The sequence below is a fragment of the Salvelinus sp. IW2-2015 genome, linkage group LG36 (assembly GCF_002910315.2).
Source record: "Salvelinus sp. IW2-2015 linkage group LG36, ASM291031v2, whole genome shotgun sequence".
In the NCBI taxonomy this organism is placed as follows: domain Eukaryota; kingdom Metazoa; phylum Chordata; class Actinopteri; order Salmoniformes; family Salmonidae; genus Salvelinus; species Salvelinus sp. IW2-2015.
The window spans coordinates 24,067,828-24,086,375 of record NC_036875.1 but is presented as its reverse complement, the minus strand read 5'-3'; the positions used below and the strand labels follow the sequence as shown (position 1 = coordinate 24,086,375).

General features: G+C 43.3%; 1 protein-coding gene across 1 annotated transcript in view; it reads left to right on the top strand.

Moving 5' to 3' along the window:
- Positions 1-18,548, top strand: part of LOC111959703 (anosmin-1) — a 51,903-nt gene that overhangs the window by 19,114 nt on the left and 14,241 nt on the right. The window contains exons 3-5 of the mRNA XM_023981470.2: positions 13,675-13,737; positions 14,159-14,381; positions 18,207-18,391. Coding sequence (XP_023837238.1) covers positions 13,675-13,737; positions 14,159-14,381; positions 18,207-18,391 — 471 coding nt within the window. The remainder of the gene's footprint in view (positions 1-13,674; positions 13,738-14,158; positions 14,382-18,206; positions 18,392-18,548) is intronic.

Genomic DNA, 18,548 nt, shown 5'->3' with positions numbered 1-18,548 from the left:
ACCCCGTCTGATTGAGACATCCTGTTGAGTCTATTTGTCATGACGTGTCAACCGAGCCCTGAGAAGGGTGATAAGTGAGGCTCACGTTACCGGCCACTGTAATATCCATCTCTTGTCTGGCTGGTGGCGTAATGTAACAACCGTTCCAAAGGACCAGAACTTAATGAGTCACGTCAGCTTCGTTGCCGCTTTGGTTGTTGTGTTGGTAGGCATGTTTCAGAAATATAGTAGTGAGTGGGATGTCAGTGGTTGGTTGAATGGCTGTTATGGGTGAAACKTCAGTCATGAAGTAATTAGTGTGAACTGCTATTGCATTCCACAGCAGAAAGACAAAACCCCGATCCTAGCTGGGCTGGGTGTTTATTTTAGCTCATAAATAACGCAGGCAACTTTGATTGTGGGGTACATTTATAATGCATGAACTCCTCCTCCTCTTGTTTTTCTCCCTTTCTGGCAACATATTCATCCAAGGCTCTGTTCCCTTCAACTGCATTTCAATGAATAATTAAAGTGAAACTCAAAGAATGTCTGTGATACCACCTGCTAGGTTGCTCATCGTTTCCCGCTCTCTATTGAAGAACATAATAGCAGGTCTTCAACCATATAGATTTCAGCCCATTAGTGGCAGCACAGCGCTATTTTTGTTGGTTTGAAAACATTGGATAAATAATGATATTCACAACGTTTTAAACTACTCTTTCAAGGCCGTATGCTATTTAGAGTTGACATGTAATGAATCACTAATTGTGTCAAAGAACATTAAAGGAATGTTGACTTACTTGGCATGCATACCTGCAGGTCTTCATTGTTATTACCCTGTTAATTGCGATTGGTGCATGAGCTATAAAAAATATTCCAGGTAATATTTCATTGCTTTATGCCTTGACAGCTTATGACTCCCAACAAATGGTAAATGAGTACATCTATTTTAATTCAATCACTTTTTGACAGCTCACCTTTTGATTTGACTGAAATCTTCCATTACATATTTGCTTATTGTAGAAATGACCAGAAAGTGACTTTTTAAACCTGAATGCCAAAACCTTCAAGAGATAAAGGTGCTCAAAGTTTATCCATTTTGCATACCCCACCATAGCATTAGACAGCCATGTCTTCTTCACTGGAAAATATAAATGGTTGGGATTKATATCATTTAAAAGCTTACAGACAGGGTTGTCAAACTATTTTATAATTTCTGGTGGGGAAAAAAATATTTTACAAATAATTGTTATTTATTTGACCTTTTTTTAATGTAAATCCCCTATCTGACCTAGATATTAACATATGTTGTAGCTTAGACCCTATTTTATATCATCTAAGGTTTTTGTGTTGTGTACGCTATTGGTTGAGACACAACATGCTCTTGAATACAAGGTGGGTRTCATRTTTTGGCTGWTAARTGTACTAAAATGTGAATACAATTTTTAAATGTCAACTTTCAAATGGTACAACAAAGACGGTTGGAAGTCCACACATCAGATAATGTTTACTTGAATRGAAATATCTGTAMAATTTTTGTGGTACTAACTAGAAGYTTTACATTTACATTTCAACGRTGTACCAGCTAAATTGCAGTGGTCTGAAGGGATAGGTCCGTTCTATGAATTATATTAATATGATTGAAATGACACCCACCCTCTTCAAAAGYATGGTGTCTCAATCGTTGGCGGACACAACCTCAGATGATGTGAAGTAGAGTTTAAGATACGCCATATGCGAATATGAAATCCGAGTTTGKGTTTTTAGATAATTGACATWATTWTTTTTTTCAAGAAATAATAAAAKAATTGGACAACCCTGTCTAAGTTTTTAAATGAAATCAATCCCAACCATTTTTATATTTTCCAGTGAAGAAGACATGGCTGTCTCATGGTATGCTAAATGGCTCAACTTTGAGCACCTTTATCTCCTGAATGTTTTSKCATTCAGGTCCAAAAAGTCACTTTCTGACCACTTCTTCCATGGGCAAACAATGYTTGGAAAGTTTTGTTTAAATAAAAAGGGATGCTGTCAAAAAGTGATTTGAATTCAAATGTAATTCCCCAGATAGCAAGTGATTGATAAATGAGTTTTGGAAAAGATTTGAGAAAGACCAAGGGCCTTATGAAAGGAGTTGACGATCTCCATAGGAAGAGAGAGATGGAAACCAGACGTTTTTTCCTCTCCTAGTCTGTTATATGACAGACATTGAGAAGAGGCATGTCTGTTATCCTTGCTCTGTGCTGTGAACTAATGAGAGGGCGTATGGTGACATGAGTCATGTCATCCATGGTAAACATCATAACCAACACAAACCCATGGGATGGCCTTTGAAGTCTGAGTTTTCTTGAGTCCAACCAGGACATKAATTGAGATGAAAGGTGTGTKTGTGTGTGTGCTGGGGAGAGGGATGTATGAATGTATGAAACTATGTTTCAAGTTTGAGCAGTTCATCTGTCTCCTTCTCTAACCTTGAAATATCTAATCCACTCACACACTCTAGTGTGGCASCATGCCTCAACTGCTTTTCCAAACCAGCACCTGTGTTGGTTTACTGTAAGCACAGAGAGAGAGAGACAACCGGAGAGTCCTATGCACGACCACACCTCATCTTACTCACAGTCCACTGAAAGAACAATGTTGAAGGTACACTGAACTTTATTGTTTATTAATCACTGTACAATCACTCCACACGATTTATTCTCCACATTTATACAATAGTACGAAAGTTAATGACAAGTCAATGACATATTGGAAAGCCTTTAGAAATAAAATGTTCTACTTATTCACATCACAACCCAACATTCAATGAAATATGTTTAAACTGTTCTGATTTGTTGACCTCAGCTTGTTTTGATACTCCCAGTGTGCATCAGCCGACAGGCAACTCTTCACCAGATGTACATCTTTAATTCATTAATTTCAAATATGTCACGGAATTCACTTTTTGAATGTTTTCTTGGACATGGTAGAAAACAAACACTTGACTTGAATATTGATGTGGGCCCTAATCTATGGATTTCACATGACTGGGCAGGGGATTGGCCTGGGAGGGCATAGGGCCCACCCACTGGGGAGCCAGGCCCAGTCAAGCTAAATTTGTTATTCCCCACAAAAGGGCTTTATTACAGACAGGGAAACTCCTCAGCACTCCCCCCAGCCCCCCTCAGAAGATCCTGCAGGTGAAGAAGCCGGATGTGGAGGGCATGGGCTGGCGTGGTTACACGTGGTCTGCGGTTGTGAGGCCGGTTGGACGTACTGCCAAATTGTCTAAAAAGATATTGGAGGCAACTTATAGTAGAGAAATGAACATTCAATTCTCTGGAACAGCTCAGTTGGACTATCCTGCAGTCAGCATGCCAATTGCATGATCCCTCAAAATTTAAGACATCTGTGGCATGGATAGATTATCTTGGCAAAGGAGAAATGCTCACTAACAGGGATGTAAACATATTTGTGCACAAACATTTAGAGAAAATAGCTTTTTGTGTGTATGGAAAATATCAGTTTTTTTTTTAAATTTCAGCTCATGAAACATGGGACCAACACTTTACATGTTGCTTTAATTTTTTTGTTCAGTGTAAATCAAGCTGACTTTGAATTATCTAATGCAGTTTGAAGTGGGCCTTCTGCCATGAATAAGAATGAGGAGGGATGTAGGGAACCATTAAGAGTAATGGTGCTCATAGCAAGGGAGTGATGGAGGGAGAGAGAAAGAGACCATGGGGGAGAAAGATATACAGAGAGMGAGAGAGATTAAAAAGAGAGCAYTTTAACCACAACACCAGAGTAGGTCCTGGTGACCAGTGGTAGCTTCTGTGTGGGTCGATAAATATGAGCGGGGCGTCTAACAAGCGCCGCTGGAGTAATTGAGTCTGGTGGTGTGCATGAAAAGCGCAAGGGCAGCAGAATAGATAGAAGGTGATATTTACAGTGTGTGATCAACAGAGAGCCCCTCCCTATCACTCTATCCCAGAGGAGTCTGGTCACTCCTGCTGCAGCTCTGCACACTCACAGGGACTCCAGACATGCCTTGTAAATATCCCCACCGCCTCGCCAAGCTGACACTAAACTTCAGGACCACGATCGACAGTTTCTACTGGCCCCAGCCATCTTTCCTTTATGGGATAGATGGGGGGAAAACTTATACAATGGATTGGGAGGCCTGTTATGTATGCATAGTGGCTACGTGACTTTATAGTCAACTTCATATTTGAAGGGATGTATGGCAAGCTCTCACATTTGGTTATTCATGTGTAGAAATATTATGTTGTATCTGTACCCATTGGATGCAGTGATCACAATATAGTGGCTATATCTAGGAGAACCAAGGTTCCAAAAGCTGGGCATAAGAGATCATCAAAAGTTTTTTTTCTGTGACTCTTATGTGGATGGTGTAAAACATATTTGTTGGTCTGATGTGATTAATAAGGAGCATCCAGACGCTGCACTTGATGAATTATTGAAATTGCTGCTTTCAATTATTGATAAATATGCATATGTTAAGAAACTGACTGTTARTACTGTTATGGCTCCGTGGATTGATGAGGAATTGAAAAACTGTATGGTTGAAAGAGATGGGGCAAAAGGARTGGCTAATAAGTCTGAATGCACACCTGACTTACTGCAAATTGAGAAATGATGCGACTAAACTCAGCAATAATAATAAGAAACTTATGAAGCCAAGAACAATGATCAAAAAACTTTAGCAAATTTTAAATGATATTATGGGCAAAAAGACATTCAACTTCATCTTTCAATGAATCAGATAGCTTACTCATCACAAAACCATTTGATGTTGCCAATTATTTGGCAAACTTGAGCGGGAAATGCCAACAACGAACAGTGAGCCATCGTATTCATGCATAAAAAAACTAATAATGAAAGAAAAGCATTGTAAGTTAGAATTTTGCAAAGTTAGTGTGGGACAGGTGGAAAGATTATTGTTATCGATTRCAAATGACAAACCTCCTGGCATTGACAACTTAGGAGTGGCCATCCACAGTAGACTTCCATCTATCTGTCATATCTTTTCATCTGAGTCTAGAGGAAGGTTTTTGTCCTCAGGCCAGGAGGGAAGCCAAAGTCATTCYGCTACCCAAGAGTGGTAAAGCGGACTTCGCTGGTTCTAACCGCAGACCAATCAGCTTGCTGCCAGCTCTTAGCAAACTGTTGGGGAAAAAATGGTGTTTGACCAAATACAATGCTATTTCTCTGTAAACAAATTGACAACAGACTTTCAGCATGCTTATAGAGAAGGACACTCAACATATACTACACAAACGACTGATGATTGGTTGAAAGTGATAAGAAGATTGTGGGAGCTGTACTGTTTTCAGTGTAGCCTTTGATATTATTGACCATAACCTGTTGTTGAGAACTTGTGTTATGGCTTTTCAACTTCTGCTATATCGTGGATTCAGAGCTTTCTTTAATGGAAGCATCTCTGTCAAACATGTAGGGTGTGGTGTACCGCAGAGAAGTTCTCTAGGCCCTCTTTTTTTCTTTTCTATTTTTACCAATGACATGCCACTGGCATTAAACAAAGCCTGTGTGTCCATGTATGCTGATGATTCAACCATATACAGTATATCACAAAAGTGAGTACACCCCTCACATTTTTGTAAATATTTGAGTATATCTTTTCATGTGACAACACTGAAGAAATGACACTTTGCTACAATGTAAAGTAGTGAGTGTACAGCTTGTATAACAGTGTAAATTTGCTGTCCCCTCCAAAATAACTCAACACACAGCCATTAATGTCTAAACCGCTGGCAACAAAAGTGAGTACACCCCTAAGTGAAAATGTCCAAATTGGGCCCAAAATAACTCAACACACAGCCATTAATGTCTAAACCGCTGGCAACAAAAGTGAGTACACCCCTAAGTGAAAATGTCCAAATTGGGCCCAAAGTGTCAATATTGTGTGAGGAGACTAAATTACTTGGCATTACCGTAGACTGTAAACTGTCATGGTCAAAACATGTAGATTCAGTGGTTTTAAAGATGGGGAGAGGTCTGTCCATAATAGAGCTTTTTGACACCACACTCCACAAAGCATATTTTGCAAGCTCTAGTTTTGTCTTACCTTGATTATTGTCCAGCCATGTGGTCAAGTGCTGCTAAGAAAKACCTAGTTAAGCTGCAGCTGGTCTAGAACAGAGTGGCACATCTTGCTATTCATTGTAATCAGAGGGCTGATATAATTTAAATACCAGGCATGCCCGTCTCTCTTGCCTAGGAGTTGATGAGAGACTGACTGCATCACTTCTTTTTATAAGAAACTATGTTGAAAATTCCAAATTGTTTGCATAGTCAACTTACGCACAGCTCTGACACACACACTTACCCCACCAGACATGCCACCAGGAGTCTTTTCATATTTCCCAAATCCAGAACAAATTCAAGAAAGTGTACCATGTTATATAGAGCCATTATTGCATGGAACTCCCTTCCATCTCATATTGCTCAAATGAACAGCAAACCTGGTAAAAAGAAAACCCAGATAAAGCAACACCTCACTGCACAGCGCCACTCCCGTATCTGACCTAGATATTTTGTGTGATATGTAGGCTATGTGTGCTGCTTTTAAATGTGTGTGTGTGTGTGTGTATATACAGTGTATTCAGAAAGTAGTCAGACCCTTGACTTTTTCCACGTTTTGGTATGTTACAGCCTTATTCTAAAATGGATAAAATACTTTTTTCCCTCATCAATCTATACACAATAGCCCATAATGACAAAGCAAAAACAGGTTTACACATTTTTGCAAAACAAAAAAAGAAATACTTATGTAAATAAGGTATTCAGACCCTTTGCTATGAGACTTGAAATTGAGCTCAGGCGAATCCTGTTTCCATTGATCATCCTTGAGATGTTTGTACAACTTGATTGGAGTCCACCTGTGGTAAATTCTATTGATTGTTGACAGTGCATGTCAGAGCAAAAACCAAGCCATGAGGTCAAAGGAATTGTCCATAGAGCTCCGAGACGGGATTGTGTCGAGGCTTAGATCTGGGGAAGGGTACCAAAACATTTCTGCAGCATTGAAAGTCCCCAAGAACACAGTGGCCTTCATTCTTAAATGGAAGACGTTTTGAACCACCAAGACTCTTCCTAGAGCGGGGGAGGTGACCAAGAACCCGACGGTCACTCTGACAGAGCTCCAGAGTTCCTCTGTGGAGATGGTTGTCCTTCTGGAAGGTTCTCCCATCTCTGCAGCACTCCACCAATCAGGCCTTTATAAAAGGAGGCCCAATCTGAAGCCACTCCTCAGTAAACGGCATATGACAGCCCGCTTGAAGTTTGCCAAAAGGCAACTAAAGGACTCTGACCWTTAGAAACAAGATGCTCTGGTCTGATGAAACCAAGATTGAACTCTTTGGCCTGAATGCCAAGCGTCACTTCTGGAGGAACCCTGGCACCATCCCTACTGTGAAGCATGGTTATGGCAACATCATGCTGTGGGGATGTTTTCAGCGGCAGAGACTGGGAGACTAGTCAGGATTGAGGGAAAGATGAACAGAGCAAAGTACAGAGAGATCCTTGATGAAACCTGCTCCAGAGYGCTCAGGAACTCAGACTGCGGCAAAGACCTTCCAACAGGACAACGACCCTAAGCACACAGCCAAGACAACACAGGAGTGGCTTTGGGACAAGTATCTGAATGTCCTTGAGTGGCCCAGGCAGAGCCCGGACTTGAACCCGATCGAACATCTCTGGAGAGACCTGAAMATAGCTGTGCAGCGACATTTCCCATCCAACCTGACAGAGCTTGARAGGATCTGCAGAGAACAATGGGAGAATACGTGTATGCCAAGCTTGTAGCATCATTTTAATATATTTTCTAGAATTCTAGAAACCATTTTTTTGTCATTATGGGGTATTGTGTGTAGATTGATTGGAAAAAAACGATTTAATCAATTTTAGAATTAGGCTGTAACATAACAATGTGGAAAAAGTCAAGGTGTCTGAATACTTTCAGAATGCACTGTAGATCTGTCCTTGAGCTGTTCTTGTCTATTAATGTTCTGTCATATTTCATGTTCTGTGTGGACCCCAGGAAAAGTAGCTGCGGCTTTCACAACAACTAATGGGGATCCTAATAAAATAGCAAATTATTTGATGGATCGCAGTATGGTAACGAAATGAAGGAATCAATCATAGCTTGTCGTCGGAAAACCACTCATCTCTCCTAAACCCGCCCTATGATTGTACAAATATGCTCAGGCGGTATGGGAAAATGTCTCCTATAYGTAATACATTAGTATGAATGATGTTCATGCCTTTTGTTATGTCTGCAGTGCATATTGTGAAGCCCGAGGCAATCTCGACTGGTAGCGGTTCACACTTCATTAACTGAAGCAAAACACTTTCTGTGACATTTTATACAATACATTTTGTCAGAGTTTGTTTTTTCAGCTGTCCCCATTGGGAAGTGAGTCTTTTTTACGATGGACCGAGAACCAGCGCGCCCCTACCCCAGCCGCCTGGGGAAGTGGAAGTTCTAAGATGCACTCACGCATGTGCACAAGCACGCGTACAAGCACGCGTACACACACACACACACACACATAGCCGAGTTGTCTCTCCCCCCTCTCCCCCTTCGCCGTGACAAAGTGAGGACGGTGCTGTCGCATTGGCAGCCATTCAGTCTCTGACTCTCACATCGGCCCCACAGAAAGCCTTTCAGGGCTCCACAGTGCAACAACTGCTGTGTTTTATTACAGCGTGAAATGGGGAGTGAAAGGGCTCCAAGGCTGGCCCTACTTACCCATGCAGAATGTGTCACTTTTTTGGAAGGACGATAAGGACACAAAGGGAGAGTCGGGAGCACAAATGCTTTTGTTGGGAAACTGCTAGAGCCAACTGCTTTGGTGGAGCTCTGGCCTCAACCAATAGCGAAAGTCCTTGTATACATCTGGGAGTGAGAACAGTTCAACATCATTTAGTGTACTAACTTGCATGTTTACGCATCATAGAACATTTTCATGTGGTGTTGTTATTCCAACATATGTTAGCCTGGATGCCAGTCTTAGACTTTAGCTTCAACACCATCTCAGGCTGGCACCCAGGTTAACTAGACAGATGCAGCATGTCTATCCCAATTACCCACTTTCCCTTCCATGTTGTCTCTGCCCAGCTGAGATCTCCTACACTGAACAAAAATATAAATGCAACATGCAACAATTTCAAAGATTTTACAGCGTTACAGTTCATATAAGGAGATCAGTCAATTGAAATGAATGAATTAGACCCTAATCTATGGATTTCACTTGACTGGGAATACAGATATGCATCTGTTGGTCACAGATACAGTGCCTGTAGGGGTGTGGGTCAGAAAACAACCAGTCAGCATCTGGTGTGACCACCATTTTCCTCATGCAGTGCGACATCTCATTCGCATAGAGTTGATCAGGCTGTTGATTGTGGCCTGTGGAATATTGTCCCACTCTTCTTCAATGGCTGTGTGAAGTTGCTGGATATTGGCGGGAACTCAAACACGCTGTCGTACATGTTGATCCAGAGCATCCCGAACATGCTCAATGGGTGACATGTCTGAGTATGCAGGTCATGGAAGAACTGGGACATTTTCAGCCTCCAGGAATTGTGTACAGATCCTCGCGACATCGGGCCGCGCATTATCATGCTTAAACATGAGGTGATGGCGGCGGATGAATGGCACAACAATGGGGCACAGGATTGCGTCACGGTATCTCTGTGCATTCAAATTGCCATCGATAAAATGCAATTGTGTTCAATGTCCATAGCTGCCCATACCATAACCCCACCTTCATCATGGGGTTATCTGTCACAACGTTGACAGTAAACCGCTCRCCCACACGAAGCTATAGACGCTGTCTGCCATCTGTCCARTACAGTTGAAACAGGGATTCATCAGTGAAGAGCACACTTCTCCGGCMTGCCAGTGGCCATCGAAGGTGAGCATTTGCCCACTGAAGTTGGTTACGACGCCGAACTGCAGTCAGGTCAAGACCCAGKTGAGGAYGACGAGCATGCAAATGAGCTACCCTGAGGTGATTTCTGACTGTCTGCACAAACTTTCTTTGGTTGTGCAAACCCACAGTTTCATCAGCTGTCCAGTTAGCTCAGGGGTGGGCAATTCCAGTCCTCGATGGCTTGATTTGGTGTCACAGTTTTGCCCCAACTAACACACCTGACTCCAATAATCTCCTAATCATGATCTTCAGTTTAGAATGCAATTAGTTAAATCAGCTGTGCTTGCTAGGGATGGAGAAAAGTGTGACACCAATCAGGCCCTCGAGGRYTGGAGTTGCCCATCCCTGGGTTAGCTGGTCTCAGACCATCCTGCAGGTGAAGAAGCCAGAAATGGAGGTCCTGGGCTGGCGTGGTTACACAGTCTGTGGTTGTGAGGCCGGTTGGACGTACTGCCAAATTCTCTAAAACAACATTGGAGGCGGATAATGGGAGAKAAATKAACGTTAAATTCCCTGGCAACAGCTCTGGTGGACATTCCTGCAGTCAGCATGCCAATTGCACGCTCTCTCAACTGTTGTGTGACACAACTGCACATTTTAGAGGGGCCTTTTATTGTCCCCAGCACAAGGTGCACTTGTGTACCTGTGTAATGATCATGCTGTTTTATCAGCTTCTTGATATTCCACACCTTTCAGGTGGATGGATTATCTTGACAAAGGATAAAATGCTCACTAACAGGGATGTAAACAAATTTATGCACAAAATTTAAGAGAAATAAGCTTTTTGTGCATATGGGACATTTCTGGAATCTTATTTCAGGTCATGAAACATGGGACCACACCTTACATGTTGCGTTTATATTTTTGTTCAGTAATGGTTAAACCCCATGTTAAAGACTCACAGAAGCAGATATTGTYAGATTCAGCAGCACAACGGTGTCAATACAACTGTGGTTTTTGATTGAGTCACCTTTTTGTAATTATACGGAGCGTCTCCTATTTGCTTTGGCAMGACATCTGTCGTCGCTCACGCCCCCTCCTACTAAAATGTCAGTTATGTGGGTGTGGCTGAGAAAAACGCTGACAGATTGTCAGTTATCAGCACACCTGTGGAGAGCTCTCACAGTGARGAACTCGAATGCTTATCTTCATTTGTGATCCTCATATCCACTCCCTCAAAGAGTGCAAAGACTTGCAAAATCCATAGGAATGCACTTCCTTTATTTGTAATTCGCCTTCGTTTTTTCTATTGTATTGAAAACATCTATTTTGGACTAAATAATTTATCCGACGGGGTTGTGTGTGTGAGAAACATATTGAAGGGGTAGGCTTCATGCACTAACCATACAAGGTCGAATCTGKGATCTTTTAACGTGGTATGTAATCTTAATTCCGGTTGCCTTCACACGCGAGCTCGAGCATTTCAAATGCAGGTTTCAATCCATTTTCACTTTCCCTATAGATCTAATTGTGATGAAGCATAAAGGGGCCTGATCACAAAGAAAAGCCTTTCTTCAACAACTGGAATGCATTCATTGCCATGCTCACAAGATCTTTCATTGGGAAAATTGGCTTGATTCCGCAGCTTACATGTGTATGCTCAGTGATTTGTAGAGGGGATTTTAGGCCTTTGGCATGTGCTGTGTCTGTTGGCAGAGGTTCCTTTAGACTAGTGARACTGCTGGCGCAAAAGCCATTGCCTCAACACCTCAATGTGTCAGCATGGTGTCTCTGGAAGGAAGWCTGGCTGCCCATTAGTGCTACTACCGCCAGGTAAAGCCTACCGTACTGTCAGTGGAAATTGACTCAGCGTTCATGTACTGTAGGTGTTCATCAAATCATATTCCCATGCAGTATGTGGGGATAGTGACATTGCAAGACACTTATTTCAGTTTTTCCCACTGTGTAATTCTGTGGAACCCACAATGGTTTCTTTTGAATCTCCAGGGGTTCATTCTGAACTCCTGCTCATCACATACCATAGCCTATACTTTTTTTAGGGGAAATATGAACTACTGCTTCCCCACTGCCTCCTGTCTCCCTTTTCTCAGCCCTGTATCTCCTCAACACCTGTGTCCAGATGGTCTCCCAAACCTGCTCCGTGGAGTAAAAGCGAGTGCTAACTGAGAGACCACAATGTGTTTGAGAACTGTCAGGCAACCCAAGTGTAGGGCCCTGATTGCTCCATGTTCCTCCCAGAAGCCAGGTTTACGCTTYAACATGTGCCCGCCCTACGCACTCCATAAAAAGCAAGTAAACTTTTCACTGGCAATGGCATAATAAAAACAGAGGCTGCTAATGAGCTGATTTAAAGACTCATTAACACAGCTCCCTGACTCAGGTGTAATTTCTTATGTTGTTGCCTTTTAAGACAATCTTTTTCTCATGCAAGTGTCTCTGTACCATACCAGTAAAACATGGGCACATACTGTGTTTTACGCTCATCGAATGACTGTCTCTATATATATCTAATAGGTCATGTTCTCTGAGATTGATGTGAGACATCCAGAATGCTCTGGCCAAAAGTTCACTCCCTAGCTCTCATTTCTCCTCTCACGRAAGGTCTCCATCTCTGGTTCATCAAAGATGATTCCCCCCTGCTGACCAACATATTGGACTTTCCCATACGAGGAATGCGGTGGTGGAGTCTGACAGTTAGCTGCTGGGTCTCTGTATTTTAGCTGGGTCAGAGAGTCTAAATTGAATGGGGCTGAATGGTCACTGTGGTTTGGGCCTGTCCCAGTGGCTGCCCAGAAGCAGCAGCCCAGCAGTGATTCCTCTCTGGGAGACTCTCCYACTGGCTATAGCAGTACCACTGGTTCTGTAGCAGCCAGCTAGCAGCACCAGGAACACATCAGCCTCCAGCCACTCTATCCTATGAAGGTTCTGAACACATGCCCCTTTTTCTGCGGTGGCATCTGATGCCTGATTCCCTTGGACATGCATGAACTTTCATGTTTTATTACATTTAGCCTTATTGAGTTTGATTAGTTGAGGGCAAGCTGTTGWATTTACAGCGAGAGGAATTTGACCATTATTGGTGTATTTTCATTTTAAATTCTTCATCCGATATGTTGGGCTAAACGACTTGCGCTGCAGTCTCTTCTAGGATCCTCTTTGATCCCATGCCCGCGCCAAACATCCAGTAAATAAGTTCCACATGTTTGAAAAGGGAATCCCAAGAACATTTTAACTGGATGTATTATCTATTAACCGTCCTCTCTGTGTACAACTGGAAGAGGTTGGGAGGGAGAGAGAGCGGTAGAGAGAGGGGCTGTATCGGGTCCAGACATGAGGTGGAGGAGAGAGCTGGTGAGGGTGGGTTGGGGGTTATGCTGATGCATTTTCGTAAGGAATTTGTCAAGGGCAGAAGAGCCAGACAAAAAATTATAGCTATTGAATGGATTTTGGGAGTCACAGCGACTGTGCTCTTTGCTCTATTCTGAAACGAATCCGCTTTGGCCATTGGCCTGTTACCTTCTTTTGTAGAAAATTGTTGATGTTCTTTGAAAGTATGTGGGGATTTTGTAACAAAGAGGTGTGAATGCTGATTGTGGTGTGTACCGTGGAAGTGGCTGTGTGAGGTGCTTGGCAGTCAGAGAGGAGAGGGAGTGAGACAGAAAGAGAGCAAGGGAGAGCGAGAGAGAGCACCCTCTCAGGCTTCGCTCACACTAAGCTCTTTAATGTGGCTGGCTCTTTGAAGCACTGACACCCTTCCTTCTCCCTTTCACAGTGCCTGGAGCCCTGCAAGGAATCCTGGGACCTGAAGGAAAATCAGTGCCAGGACTTATGCGAGGTACGTATGTCACTATTGCCACCGCCTCGGATTTTGAGTGCTCCCTCTGGAGTGGGAAAATTCAATAAGGGGAAAGTCTGAGGGAACGAAGAGCGTCAAGCAAAGTAAAGTGGAGGCTCTTTTTTTCTCTCTACTGTAATGTAATGGCACTCCGTGTAAGATTGAATCAAAGCTGTTTAACTTACTCACCACTCAAATTAGTCAGCAGGTTCAATGTAAACAGGACAATCCCTGTTAGCTCGCTGACCTGCCAGTTCAAGCACTGGCACACTCAACGTTACAAGTCACCTGATACACATTTTTCATTTGCCTTTCCTCCTGTCCACCTCTTCCCTTTCCTCTTCCTCCTCCCCCTCCTACCTCGTCCTCTTCCTCCTCTTCTCCTCCTCCTACCACCTCCTTGTTCCCCTCTACCCTCCAGCCCCTCTTTCCCAAGAAGCACTATGAGTGTTTGACTAGCTGTGAGTTCCTGAAGTCTGTAGAAGGGGTGAAACAGGGGGACTGCTCGGCCCCTGAGAAGGCCAGTGGCTTCGCTGCAGCCTGCGTGGAGAGCTGTGAGGAGGATGGAGAGTGCTCCGCTGTCAAGAAGTGCTGCTCCAATGGCTGCGGACACACCTGTCAGACCCCCAAAAACCTCTACAAAGGTACAATGACACATCATAATATGACATGTACTGTACAGGCGCCGTATGTGACATCATTGGGTACAACACTAAAGCTAGTTACTGTACACAGAACTCTGTCATATTCGGTTATTCAAATGCAGTAGTAGCTTTCTGTGCTTTAACTTTTGTCCTTGAATATTGTAAATCATCTTCGGTTATTATTTAGCAAGGCTATGCCTTTTTAGCGGTATGTGTTTGTGTATACACGATATACCAAGTTTCACTAGTAGTGCTGCAAAATCCATTTAGCTATGCAGTGAACCATACATTTAATTTTTATTCAAAATAGACCAATATTTCACTTGAGTTTCTTTGTCTCCACGCAATCCCCACATTCTGTACATGCTGTATTTTATGATACATCCAGTGTGTGAAATTGTTCTAAATCAGCTTTAGGCTCACAAAAGAACAGATGCACAGAGAGGGAGGGAGACCTCCAGTAAAACTGTTTTAATGTCACTGCCTGAGGTGTCTSGATGTTCAGAGACAAGAGGAGAGTGCACAGCCCATTGTGGAAGAGCGAGAGAAGACTCTCTCAGTGCCTCTGGGCCAGGAGATGGAAGCTGGATCTTCTTCAGTTGTGTTTGTCAGCAGCACACTGATAACAAGGCAGGAGAAGTGGAACTGGGCTCAGTGGAAAGACTGGAACCTGCCTCTTTCAGTCTTTGAAGCAATGCAGTGACAGAGCTGTGGCTATTTTTGAAGTGCACACACACGTGTGTGTGTGTGGGGGGGGGGGGGGTGGTGGTGGTGTGTTGAAGCATGCATTAATATATTCTGAAAGAATGGATGTACAGTAAAGGCAGTGTCATGGCCTGGAGATTCACAGCCTGTGTGGATGGAGAAAGATAAAAGGAGAGGTATCATTGAGGAGTTGAATATACTGTACATTTAGATACATTCACCATAGAGAACAGACAAACGTATATAGAGCCAAACAGTTGACTGTCCTGTAAATCCAAACACAGCCTATGATTGATCTGTATTGGTATCAGATTTGCACATGTTTTAATTAGCAGTCTGCTTTAAGTCATGATTGAATTCCAATCCTGATCTCCATTGTTGAAGGTGTAATTATGTGCTCACAGTGTGGAGAGAGTAATTGTTTCTGTATGTGCACAAGTGTGTGTTCAGGATGATCCATAATGCTGGAAGCCATTATTCTGACGAGAGCCGGGTGAAATGGAGCGTTTCCCCCGCGGAGATCGCTCTCAGATGTGTTTGTGTGCCCTGTGTGTGTGTGCAGGTGAAGGTCCCCAGCGAGTGTGTGACAGCGGAAGAGTGCGCTGTAGAAAGCAGAGCTCATTGTGTGTGTGTTATGTCTTTTGAACACAAATACACAGAAGATGACTACAGGGCCTTGGTCCCATATGTAGAGCTTTTCTCTTGACATCAATAGAACCCAGTGATATTACATACTACTCACGAGACTGTAACGTCTTCTTTTTTGTTCAAAGCTGTACTAGCAAAGTGGAGTTTTGAATAAGATATGTCTCTCCCCCTTTTCCCTCAGCCATGATGGGTTGGCAGTCATTTGTGATAGATGGTTATTCTGTCACCATAATAGTGATCACTGAGAGACCAGTGTGGAAAGGCAGTCTTGTTCTCAGCCCGTGTCCTTATGTAAATCTGTCAGTCTTTACTTATGGTCTCTCTCCCTCTTGAGACGCTGTGATGCTTGATCCTCACAYTCGCCAGCCAGCCGTCGTCCTCCCCAGCCATTCACAGCTCCACACCACTAATGTATTTAAAAGATTGAACAGTGCATGACCATCCTGGGGTATGGATGTATTGCTGCCTCTGTGCTCCAAAACAAAGACAGTCATTTGATGCACATAAAATATGACGCATATCTTCATTGTTAACCGTCAGAGACCTATGTAACCATGTATATTGATGACTCTGGGAACCATGGCATGACACTGAGCACTCATCAGTGTTTGAAGACTATGGGATGCCATTGTACTACAATCACCTTTTGAAGAATGTAYTGTTGGATGTGTTCCTCCCACCTTGATTGGTGCTTGTTTGCTACGGCCCCTGTAATTAGCCAGGTCATTTTGACAGTGTGTGCGTGAGCACTCAGCATTATAATCCAGGAGCGTTATTGTTGGAATGCACAATACATGAATGAATGCTCCGCTCTTGATAACTGTTCATCAAGGCGAACTTCATGGTTATGTTTTTTTGGATGGGGCAGAGCAAGCATGTGGCCATTGGAAGATGAATCCTGTTAGTACGATTCTTGGATGGGATCTAGCCGCATAGGGGTAATCTTTGTAGGGGTGCGAGCTAAGAGAGGGTTTGTCACTTTGCTGCGTGTGGATGGTTGTTGGATGAAGAGACGGGATGTGTGTGTGTGTGTGTGTGTGTGTGTAGCTGAGGGAAGATGAATCATGGCGGAGGGAGTAGGAATGCTGTGGTATTGTGTTTGTCTCACACACACACACACACACACACACACACACACACACACACACCTCAGCACAATGGCACACAGCTGTTCCTCTGTGTCGAGCCTCTATCTATGAGACTCAAGACTGACTCTATATGTGTCTGGCAAATGGGCCCACCTTCATCTCCCACCCGGCATACAATGAGTATCAATCAATCACGTTAAAAATACTCAATAGAGATGTAACACGTTGAAGCAGCCTGCTTATGCAGCACAGGCAATTCAACACTATTTTGAGCACCTTGTTTGCAGTTACTTTGACTTGAGTATGTGTGTTTATACTGTGTGCATTTCATGAATACAGAGCAGCGCTAGGCGCTCGCTCTCCTCAGATCGAGGGGAGAGGTCCTTGGGTAAGTAAGTGTGTGAGAACGGCAGGTGATTTATTGAGAGGTGTGGGATTTATTCAGTGTTCTTCTGTWCTCCTGAACGCTGCGTTTCCAATCTCCATCTCATTAACACTTAGCCCGATGCTCAATCAACAACTCACTACATCTCAGCTGAAATAAATCCTCCAGGAGAGAGTTAGTCTGTCATGGACACTCACTTTTCCCTACACTGCGCACTTAATAAATCGGATTTATCGCACATGGGCACATTGACAGAGTTTAAATGGGTTGAATCTGAGGGACAATGAGGCAAATGGATTGTACACGTGTGTGTGTGTGTGTGTGTGTGTGCATCTGAGTGTGTTTTGACATGGAGAGAAGATAATTTAAGCTCCTCGGCTTTCCACTACCTCACATACCCAGAGGCTAACTATCTGTGTCCTCCCCAAAGAGACAGCTGGTAAACCACATTCTCTCTATCCAAGAGTATATCACGGTCCGTCACAGCACAAYGACCATGATATTGACCCAGTGGACAGTGTCTCGGACAGTGTCTGTCAATCTCAAATCTGTAATGTTTCTCCCAAAGTCACACAGTGATGATGTTATATGTCTGTCCTCAAGCAAAGATKATCTATTATATTGACAAGATAGCCAAGTGACCGCTCTGACAATGGAAATACATGTCCTCAATGATTGAAGGCAGGCGAGATCAGGTGGGACAATTCTAGACAATGAGGGCAGGTGTGAACAACAGGCATAACTAAGTGTTTTTTCTCAAAGTTGCCATAATGCCATGTGATATTAGTACATTAACAGCCTAAACATTACGAGACTTATATTCATTCAAATAAGCATCACGTAATTCGACACGCTCATAGACCTCCATACAAAAAAAGGACTTATCTAAATCATCTGGCTTCGCCTCTTCCTCTCTGYCTAAAGTCACTCACAGTGATGATGTCATGCCCCATTCTCTCCCTAACTCTGTCTCACAGTGATGTCAATGAATGTTTTCAGGAGCACCCCTGAAGCCCAGAAAGGAGCTGGTGTTTGTGGAGCAGCCGTCCGGAGGCCTGGTGATCCGCTGGTCCTCTAAGTTCAACATCTCTGTGGAGCCTGTCCTGTACGTGGTGCAGCGCCGCTGGAACTATGGCATCCACCCCAGTGAGGACGACGCCACAGAGTGGGAGACCGTGGCACAGGTAGGGCACCACACCAGGCTCCTTCTCTGACTACCTCAATGCTGCTGGAGGATTGCTCTTTCATTCACATACAGTATATTATAATCAAATAATTTCATGTTTAGTTATCCTAAATTAATTACACGGTTGCTTTTTACGAAGATGAAGAATTAGTGAT